Source organism: Orycteropus afer, unplaced genomic scaffold, assembly GCF_000298275.1.
Source record: "Orycteropus afer afer isolate SDZICR_OR568_19922 unplaced genomic scaffold, OryAfe1.0 scaffold00732, whole genome shotgun sequence".
NCBI lineage: Eukaryota > Metazoa > Chordata > Mammalia > Tubulidentata > Orycteropodidae > Orycteropus > Orycteropus afer.
Genome location: NW_006922319.1, coordinates 763,209 through 774,656, shown reverse-complemented (window position 1 = coordinate 774,656; position 11,448 = coordinate 763,209). Strand labels below are relative to the sequence as shown.

Genomic DNA, 11,448 nt, shown 5'->3' with positions numbered 1-11,448 from the left:
AAGGTTGGGCAATCCTACTTCCGTAGTGATACCGCCTCGGAAACCCAAGGAGGGGTCGCTATGAGTCAGGGCCGACTCGACGGCAAATAACAACAACATAAAACCCTAACTTACTGCAGTTGAGTTGATTCCTACTCATAGTGATCCCCATTGGTTTTCCAAGGTGGTAAATCTTTACAGAAGTAGATTGCTTCTTCTTCCTTCCACGAAGCAGCTGGTAGGTTTGAACTGCCAACCTTCTGGTTGGCAGTCAAATGTCTTAGGCACTGTGCCACCAGAGCTCCACATACATACACACATGCATATATATTGCAAATACTTATATTGTGTCATACTGCTCTAAGCATTTTACTGGTATTAACCTATTTAATGCCCAGAAAGAACTTATTAGAGACATACTAACATTAGAACCATTTTACAGTTGAAGCACAAAGAGATGAGGAACTTACGTGAGCTAGCTGGGCCTTACCCACACCACCACGCTTCAGTGAAGGAGGTCTAGGCTTTCTCAGGAGCTCACCTAGGCCAAAATGGGCCTGAACGGTCACCGAGGCTGGAGTACCCTCTCACCCCAGTCCCGTCTAGCTGGTTCTGGGATCTCTGGAACTGACTCGTCCACTGCCATTATGACCACCTGGTCTCAAGGAAAGCCGCCTGTTTCCCCATCTGCACATTTTGTCCAGGGTTAGACTTCTCAGATCAACTCAGCTAAAGTGACCGAAAGGAACTTACACCAGTCCACGAGAGAAAGCAGCGCAGCAGCAGGACCGAATGGGCGAGTTTACAGAGTGCAGAACTCGGATTCAGACTCTCCTGAGGGTTACTTATAGGTCAGATCAATGTTTTCCAAGCTTCTCTGATCTTAAGAATCTCTATGGTACTTGCTAAAAATACTGATTCTCACGCCCCTTCCCTGGATAGTCGGATTCAATGGATTTAGAGTGGGACATTGAATCTGTGTTTTTAACAACCCCACGCAATTCATATGCTCAGGAAAATATGAGAAAGCTTAGATGAGATTCACTGTTGTCAGTGGTCACAGAACAAACTAGATGCTGGGTCTTTTTCCTCATTTTAACCTTGCTATGGAAACCTTGTCTAAAGATAGGGTTGCCTAGTGGTTTAAACCTGGCTCTGCCATTCATTAGCTTAATAGCATAAGCTATTAAGACCTTCTAAGCCTTAGTTTCCTGATTTGTAAAATGGAGACTAGTGTGACCGATTTGTCCCAATTTGCCTGAAATCTCCTTTGTTTTAGCACTAAAAGTCAGGCATCCCTGGATCCTCCTCGATCCTGGGGAAAACTGTATGGCTTACAACCCTAACAGTAACAGAACTGATTTCAGAGAGACAGTATCTCTAAAGCAAATAGCAGAAGGCTTGGCACATAATAAGGGCCCCACAGATAAGTATTATCCACCTCTTTTTCACATTTCCTGCTTTGAAAAGCTTTCCTAAGGAGAGATGGTCGAGGAGCCCTGTTTATATTCTGTTCATTGGTTAAAAGGATGTTTTAGGTTGAAGAAAGCAATACCGATAATCAGGCATTACCATGGCTGCATTACAGGAAATCAAGTTAGCATTTCACACAGCTGTGCTCTTCTTTTTCTTCCCCTTTATGACAGTTCCAAAGGAGCCTTGGTGGCACACTGGTTAAGTACTTGGATGCTGATTGAAAGGTCAGCCATCTGAACCCACCAGCAGCTCTGTGGGAGAAAAGGCCTGGTGATTTAGTTGCATAAAGATCACAGCCTTGGAAACACTATGGGACAGTTCTACTCTGTCAAATTGACTCCAAGGCAGCAGATTTTGGTTTGGATGACAAGTCCCAATATGCATGGCTATCAGGGTCTTAAGGGTGCAGCTATACTTGAGGTGATCCCAACTGCAATGTACGCCCTCCTTTCCCATGAATTCAGCCCAGGATTAGCTATCTCTGAATATAAAAATGGTGTGGCTGAGAGGAAAACGGGTTTCTGCCTGCATCCGCCATCAGCATAGCTACTTCATTTGTAACTCTTCCTGAAGGGCTAGTCCCAGGCCTCGTTTACTGGTTAAAAGTATGCACAATGATATTCTGGCATCTGTTGATATGCTCTAATCAGCTGGATGGTCAGATTCTTGCAATTGCAGAGCTCAAAGCTCATAATTTTCATGTTTAAATATTTAGGGCCCCTTGAACAATAAAGAGTGGGAAAGATTCTTCCCAGAGATAGATTGTATCTTTGTCCACTTATTAAAGAGTAGTCATTGACAAGTGATTGGGATGCTTAACATACACCTCCTTTCTAACAATAATTCCTTGGTTGTTGGGGTTTGTTGCAGTTAAGTCAATTCCAACAAAGGTTGTGACCTTTTGGAAGCAGATCACCAGGGCTTACTTCTGAGCCACCTCTCAGTGGGTTTGAACCTTTTGATTAATAGTCTAGTCTTTAACCATTTGTGTCACCCAAGAACTCCTAATTCCTTGGTATTTGGAGCCAAATATTTCTTTAAAGGACTAGGTGACAATTTATATTTTTTATTTGCAAGAGGTGAAACAAGAAATTTTTATAACTAAAGTTCTTTTGCCTTTTAAGTTTTACATACTGAGCTTTAGCATCTTCCCTGCTGGAAAGTGCTAGGTGAGTATTATACTCAGGTATGGGTAGCACAAACAGTTAAGCACTTCACTGCTAACCAAAAGGCTGACAGTTCAAACTCACCCAGGGCACCCTAGAAGAAAGGCCTGATGGTCTGCTTCTGAAAGGCCACAGTCTTGAAAACTTTATGGAGCATAGTTCTGCTCTTTTACACACGGGGTTGCTATGAGTCAGAATTGACTCAGTGGCAACTAATTTTGTTATTACACTCAAGCCACACTTTAGATTTTAAGGTAGGTGTATAGGAGCTCTGGTGACAGAGTGGTTAAAGCATTCAACCCAAAGGTTGGTGGTTCAAATCCACCAGCTGCTCCATGGGAGAAAGATGAGGTAGTCTGCTTCTGTAAAGATTTACAACCTTGGAAACCCCATGGGGCAGTTCTACTCTGCCTTACAGAGTCACTGCGAGTCAGAATCCACTCAGTGGCAGTGTTTTTTTTTTTTTGTGTGTGTGTGTGTGTGTGTAACTATTAAAAAGCAGAGTAGTTTGATATTTAGAAACAGCTGAAGTCCAAGGGACTGGTACAGTATGTGATCCTCAGCCTATATGACTATGAGACCAGAAGAACTAGATGGTGCCTGGCTACCACTGCCAACCACTCAGAGGGAGACTTACATAGGAGATTCTGCAGAGAGTGGGAAAACAATGTGGAACAAAACTCAAATCATAAAAAAAAAAAAAAAAAAGGGACCAGGTTAGGTTTACTGGTCTGATAGAGCCTGGTGGAATCCCTGAGACTATGGCCCCTAGCTGCCCTTCAGGTCTGGAATTGAACCCACTCCTATGGATTCCAGCCACAAAAGACAGGCATATGAGTTGAACATTTACCTTAGGTAGATATACTCCTTGGAGAGATCAATCATGGCAGAATAGAAGGGCTGTGTATGCACAGGGAGACAGCTCGGGGAGTAGGAGTGGATGGGAGGGAAGGACACAGGGAAGAGGTGGCTATGGAGAGGAAGTGGGAAGAGAGCTATTGCATTGTGGGAGAGTGCAGTCAATGTCATGAGACAAAGTGCATGTGAACTGCTCTATGGAAGATGAATTTGCTCTATAAACTTTCACCCAAATCACAATAAAAATTTTTTTAAAAAGTGAAAATTATTTGGCACCAAAATCTAGTACATAAAGCAAGCAAGCAATCAACCTGGATGATGCTAATTAGGATAAATAGCTGTCATGTTTCAGGCACTATGAGGTTTAGGGTCCAATGGGAGAGGGAGTGGTAAGACTGATAAAGGCTATGAAGAAAATAGCACAGGAGCTGAGACTGTACAAGAGGGGACTGACTGACTCACTACAGACTGAAAGAAGGTCTCCTAGGGAACTATTTAAACTGAGGGCATAGCATACAAACATTCTAGGCAAATGAACAAGTATGTGCAAATGCCCTGAAGCCATAAAAACTTGTTGAAATAACATCTTCCTGGAAGTATTACACAGAGGAGTATAAAGGGTAAAAGCCTAACTAACATCTGGTGTGTGAAAGCTAAAATCTGAATTCTGGCTCAATCACCTATTTTCTTATTTAAACTCTCTGCACTTGTTTCTTCATCTGTAAAATGGGCATACTAATAGTTCTAACCATATAGGAATGTTGTAAGGATTAATTAAGAAATAGAATACATGTAATGAAGCATATAGTGAGTACTCAACAAATGCTACCTACTATTCCATACTATTGGGAACCATTAGACTTGGGAGGGAGAGACCTCACCCAACGCAGGCAGCAGCAGGAAGAAGCCAGGGCTGATGGGCTCAATCCAGGTAAGGGGAGGGAGAGACCCCACCTAAGGCAGGAAGCAGCGGTAAGAGGCCAGGGCCGACAGGCAGATCCACGTGAGGGGAGGGAGAGCACCCACTCAGCCAGGAGTGGGAAGAAATCAGGGCCAATGGCCAGAGCAGGGAGGGGGAAGCCCAGGAAGTGGGCAGAATGGTTTGGAACAGTTAAGGGAGATGAACTTGTCTGTCAGTTTGTCCTACTGTGGTGGCTTCATGTTGCTGTGAGGCTGCAAGTTGTACCACCAGTGTTTCAAATGCCAGCAGGGTTGCCCATGGGGGACAGGTTTCAGCGGATTTTCCAAACTGAGGAAGACTCAGGAGAAGGAAAAGGCCATCCACTTCTCAAAGAATTGGCCAGGGGAAACCTTATGTATAGCAGAGAAACACTGTCTGATACATTACTGGACAACTTTATGTGTAGCCCTGAAACATTGTCCGATACAGTGCAGGAAGACAAGCCCCTTAGGTTGGAAGGCATTCAAAATAAACTGGGAAAGAGCTGCCTCATCAGAGTACAATCAACCTTAATGATATGGATAAAGTAAAGCTTTCTGGACCTCCATTTGCTGATGTGGCATGACTCATACTGAGGAGAAACAGCTGCAAACATCCATTAATAAACAGAATATGGAATGTACCAAGTATGAATCTAGGAATTTGAAGTTGTCAAAAATTAAATGCAATGCATAAAGATTGATATCCTAGGATCAGTAAGCTGAAATGGACTGGTTTTGACCATTTTGAATCAGACAACCATATGATCTATTATGCTGGGAATAACAAATTGAAGAACAATGGAGTGGCATTCATCATCACAAAGAATGTTTCAAGATCTATCCTGAAGTACAATGCTGTCAGTGATAGGATAATATCCATACGCCTACAAGGAAAGCCAGTTCCTACTACTATTATTCAAATTTATGCACCAACCACCAAAGCCAAAGATGAGGAAACTGAAGATTTCTACCAACTTCTGCAGTATGAAATTGACTGAACATGCAATCAAGATGCGCTGATTATCACTGGTGATTGGAATGCAAAAGCTGGAAACAAAAAAGAATCACTGGTAAGTTGGAAATTTTGGCCTTGGTGATAGATATAATACTGGAGATCACATGATAGAATTTTGCAAGACCAATGATTTATTCATTGCAAATACCTTTTCTCAACAACACAAACAACAGCTGTATACATAAGCTTTGCCAGATGGCATGCATAGGAATCAGACTGACTACATCTGTGGCAAGAGGCGATAGAGAAGTGTGATCTCTTCAGCTAAAATGAGACCAGGAGCTGACTGTGGAACAGACCATCAACTGCTCAAATTCAAGTTCAACTTGAAATTGAAGACAATTAAAACAAGTCCACGAGAGTCAAAATATGACCTTGAATATATTCCTCCTGAATTTAGACACCATATTAAAAATAGATTTGATGCATTGAACACCAGTGATAGAAAACCAGAGGAATTGTGGGATGACATCAAGAACATCATCAATGAAGAAAGCAAAAGATCATTAAAAAGACAGAAAAGGAAGAAAAAAACAAAATGGATGTCAGAAGAGACTCTGAAACTTGCCCTTGAATGGAAAGTAGCTAAAGCAAATGGAAGAAATGACAAGATAAAGACCTGAACAGAAGATTTTAAAGAGCAGCTCAGGAAGACAAAGTCAATTATTATAATGAAATATGCAAATGCCTGAAGTTAGAAAACCAAAAGTGAAGAACACGCTTGGCATTTTTCAAGCTGAAAGAACTGAAGAAAAAATTTAAGCCTTGAGTTGTAATATTGAAAGATTCTATAGGCAAAATATTGAATGATGCAGGAAACATCAAAGGAAGATGGAAGGAATATGCAGAGTCACTGTACCAAAAAGAATTGGTCAATGTTCATCCATTTCAGGAGATGGCATATGATCATATTGAAGATAGAAGTCAAAGGTGCACTGAAGGAAGTGGCAAAAAACAAGGCTCCAGAAACTGATGGAATATCCATTAAGATGTTTCAACAAACGGATGCCCCGCTGGAAGCACTCACTCAGTTATGCCAAGAGATTTGGAAGACAGCTACCTGGCCAACTGACTGGAAGAGATCCAGATTTGTACCCATTCCAAAGAAAAGTGATCCCACAGAATGTGGAAATTATCAAACATTATCATTAATATCACATGGAAGTAAACTCTTACTGAAGATAATTTGAAAATGGTTGCAGCAGTAGATTGACAAAGAACTTCCAGAAAGGCAAGCTGGATTCAAAAGAGGGTATGGAATGAGGGATATCATTGCAGATGTCAGATTGATGTTGGCTGAAAGCAAAGAATACCAGAAAGATGTTTACTTGTCTTTTATTGACTATGCAAAAGTATTTGATTGTGTGGATCATAACAAATTGTGGGTAACATTGAGAAGAATGGGAATTCCACAACACTTACTTATACTCATGAGGAACCTGTACATAGACCAGGAGGCCGTCGTTCAAACAGAACAAGGGGACACTGTATGGTTTAATATCAAGAAAGGAGTGTGTCAGCATTGTATCCTTTCACCATACTTATTCAATCTCTATGCTAAACAAATAATCCAAGAAGTTGGACTATACGAAGAAGAACATGGCATCAGGATTAGAGGAAGAATCATTAACCTGCGATATGCTGACAGCATAACTTTGCTTGCTGAGAGTAAGGATGACTTGAAAAACTTACTGATGAAGATTGAAGACTACAGTCTGTAGCATGGATTACACCTCAATATAAAGAAAACAAAAATCCTCACAACCAGGACCAATAAGCAGCATCATGATAAATGGAGAAAAGACTGACATTGTCAAAGACTTCATATTACTTAGTTCTACAGTCAAACCAACGGAAGCAGTCAGGACATCAGATGATGTATAGCACTGGCAAATCGGCTGCAAAAGACCTCTTTCCAGGGCTGAAGAACAAAGATGTCTCCTTGAGGATTAAGGTGCACCTTCCACAAACCATTATATTTTCAGTCACCTCATATGCATGTGAGAGCTGGACAATGATAAGGAAGACCAAAGGAGAGTTGATGCTTTTGAGTTGTGGTTCCTGCAAAGAATGCTGAAAGCACCATGGACTGCTAAAAGAACAAACAACTCTGTCCTGGAAGTACAGCCAGAATGCTTCTTGGAAGCAAGAATGGATATCATGTTTGGTAAAGTGGAAGGTCAGCGAAAGAAGGGAAGGACCTCAACAAGATGGATTAACACTGTGGCTACAACAATGGGCTCAGGCATAGCAGGGATTGTGGAGCTGGCACAGGACTGGGCAGTGTACACAGGGTTCTGCTGTACATAGGGTCACTATGAGTTGGAGACGACTCGACGGTAGCTAACCACACAACAAGGCTTGGGAAGAGGGAAAGAGAGCAAGGCTTGGGCTTACTCACATTGTCTCAAGAGAAAATATTTCTTTTTCCTGTTTACTTGAATTGGGCTTCTGAAGTATGGGTTTGTTTGTTCCACAGCTAAACAAAATTTGAAAAGCAAAAGTTGGAATTGGAGATACCATTTGACACAGCAATCCCATTACTAGGTATATATCCTAGGGAGGTGACAGCCAGGATAGGAACAGATACATGCATGCTCATGTTCATCACAGCACTATTTACAACAGCAAAAAGATGGAAACAACCTATGTGCCCATCAGTGGAAGAGTGGATGACCAAATGATGGTACATACACATACTGGAATGCTATGCAGCACTAAAGAATCATGTAGAGTCTGTGTAACACCGCATAATATGGATAAACTTGGAGGACATTAAGCTGAGTGAAATAAGTCAATCATAGAAGGACAAATATAGTATTAGTTCGTTGTTATGGAGGGTCAAGGAAAGGTTTAAATATGGAGGGAAACTTTCTTTGTTGGTTGCCAGCGGTGGGAGAGGAGGGGAGGGAACATGGCAAAAAAAAAAAAAAAAAACCACATTGACCCATGTCACTTTAGTTTTGTGTATTTCATTGTACATAAATTATATTTCAATAAAATGCATTTTTTAAAAAAAGAATGCTAGTATGGGCTCAGGATGTGGAAGAACTCCATCAATGAAGAATTTCATTTTTATCTTTAGTATTATTTATTTCATGACAATAACAATTGAATAAAAATTATAGTTAAATAAAATGCATGCAGCAAATATTAAAAAAAAAAATTGAAAAGCAGTAATAAAGTGTCATGGGGAAAAACTACTTGGACTTTAAATGAAAATTCAGAGGATTTATTTGGCATTAGAGAGGCATTCAAATGGGAAACAACCAGCTCACATAAGTGGAAAAAGAAATGGCAATTTTGGCGAGAGGGTCCCAATCAAGGATGTAAGGGCATGGAATAGAGATTACAATAAAATTAATGATTGGTTAGCATTTGAAGTCACATGGAAGCAGACCACCTTATCAAACTGATCTTTTGGTAAGCAGCCAAATGCCTTAACCACTATACCACCAGAGGTCCTTAACTGATAAAAGCAGGTTGCAAAACAATATATTATAAAGTGATTCTATTTTATCTCAAAGGATATCACCAAATTGTTAACTGTGATTATTGCTGGATGGTGAAATTAAAGATAATTTTTATTCTCCTTTTATGTTTTCGTAAGCTGCATTTTATGTAATAAAAATATAAATACTTTTTAAAAAAAAAGGAATTTAAAGTATACCTAGAAATTCTCTGAAGTCTGGCTCTGGTGGTGCAGAGGTTAAGACATGTGGCTGCTAACTCAGAGTTTGGTGGTTTGAACCCACCAGCCGCATCATGGAAAAAAAGATGAGGCAATCTGCTTCCACAAACATTTACAGGCTTAGAAACCCAATAGGGGTCACTATGAGTCAAAATCAACTCAATGGCACTGAGTTCGGTTTGGTTTGGTATTCTTAGGTGGCAAAAAATAAAAATAAAATTTTTTAATGTGGTATTAAATGAAAAGTCCTTTAAATAAAATGATTCTGTTTTATCCTAGATTTTAGATGTAAATGGCAATGTTCTACCTCCTGGACAAGAAGGAGATATTGGAATTCAAGTTCAACCTAAGCGACCACTTGGCCTTTTTACTCGCTATGTAGTAAGAGACTTATTAAATAATCTCTTATTTTGTGTTTATTTCTCAGAAGTACTTGGCAACTATTCCTATCTGTCACAGACATACCTTGGATAGGTACTTGGTCCTTTCTTGTGAGATTTGTTGTCTTGAATAGCAATCCCGCAGACAGGGGACCCTGTACAGATACAGAAGAGCACTTTGTTTCTGAAACGTCTCTTGAACTAGAAATATTATAAATCAAAATTCTGATAATCAAGAATTATCCAAATTCTATTCTAGATCACTTCCTAGTTAAGTCCCTGGGAGAGATAATGACACAGTACAAGGCAGCCATATGACTTGTCCTCCAAGCCAGGAAGCTTGAAAGTACAAGGGTGAGCTATTAATAATTACACAGTACCACAGGCATAAACCAAGATTGTCCTGGGAAAATCATGCTTGGTCACCACAGTTAATGGATAAAGAAAGGAAGTATTTGGCTATTGGCTGAGCCATGTCTGAAGCCCCAATGCAGAGAATTCTCAGTGGAGAAGAGTTTGTGGCCTAAGGATCCTTTCTCTTTCCCGAAGTTGATCCTGAAATAACCTCCTACCTGATATAAAAATAGGAAACTGAAGCAGAACCCAAATGGTTACTAGAGAAGAGCAAGCTGGTCCACCTAAGCTAGATCACTGCTCTAGGTCTGTCCATGAAGATAAGAGGAAGGGAGCCCTGGAAAGAGACAACCATCCAACATCCATCCATCCACTGATCTACTCCATTATAAAACATGCCCCAATCAGTACCCTGAAATCTCGACTGATCTCTCTTCTTGGGAGGAGTAAGAGAGGGTTAGGGAAGAGGGCAGGGACATTATGTTCCTTTTATTAGAAGCCTTCAAAGTCCTAGGACACCTGGTGGTACATGGTTAAAGCGCTTGGGTGCTAACTGAAAGGCCGGGTGTTCAAGCCCACCAGATGCTTCTGTAAAGACTGTTGTTATTACGTGCTATTGAGTCATCACCAACTCATATTGACCCTGTGTACAACAGAATGAAACACTACTTGGTCCTGTGCCAGCCTCACACTCTTTGCCATACTCGAGCCCAGCATTGCAGCCACTGTGTCAATCCATATCGTTGAGGGCCTTCCCCCTTTATGTTTCTGTTTATCAAGCATGACTTCCTTTTCTAGGGATTGGTCCCTTCTCACATCACCAAAGTAACATGAGATGAAGTCTGGCCATTCTCACTTCTAAAGAGAATTCTGGCTGTATTTCCAAGATAGATTGGTTTGTTCTTCTGGCAGTCCATGGTATTTTCAGTATTTCTTCATCAACACAATTCAAGTGCGTCAGTTCTTCTTCGGTCTTTCTAATTCATTGCCTGCTTTCACATGCATGTGAAGCCACTGAAAATACCATGGCATGGGTCAGGCACACCTCAGTCTTCAAAGTGACAACTTTGCTCTTTAACACTTTAAAGAGGTCTTTTGCAGCAGATTTGACCAGTGCAGTAAGTCTGCCTGATTTCCTGAGTGCTGTTTCCATGGGCATTGATTGTGGATCCAAGTATAATGAAATCCCTGGTAACTTCATGATCTTTTCTCCCATTTATTGTGATGCTGCTTATTGGTTCAATTGTGAGGAATTTTGTTTTATGTTGAGCTGTAAACCATACTGAAGGCTGTGGTCTCTGATCTTCATCAGTAAGTGCTTCAAGTCTTCTTCACTTTCAGCAGGCAAGGTGGTGTCATCTGTATATCACAGGTTGCTAACACATCTTCCTCCAATCCTAGTGCCGCATTCTTCTTCATAGAGTACAGCTTCTCGGATTATTTGCTCAGCATACAATTGAATAAGTATGGTGACAGGATACAACCCTGATGCACACCTTTCCTGATTTTAAACCATTGCATCACAACAACACACAAGAGCCACTACAGTACAACAAAGTGATAGATGAGTGGTGGCCATAAAGATTA

At 40.8% G+C, this 11,448-nt stretch overlaps 1 protein-coding gene across 1 annotated transcript in view; it reads left to right on the top strand.

The window, feature by feature from the left end:
- The window catches only part of ACSM3 (acyl-CoA synthetase medium chain family member 3), a 58,578-nt gene that overhangs the window by 39,789 nt on the left and 7,341 nt on the right, over nucleotides 1-11,448 (top strand). Inside the window, exon 9 of the mRNA XM_007957351.1 lies at nucleotides 9,407-9,508. Within this exon, the coding sequence (XP_007955542.1) occupies nucleotides 9,407-9,508 (102 nt within the window). The remainder of the gene's footprint in view (nucleotides 1-9,406; nucleotides 9,509-11,448) is intronic.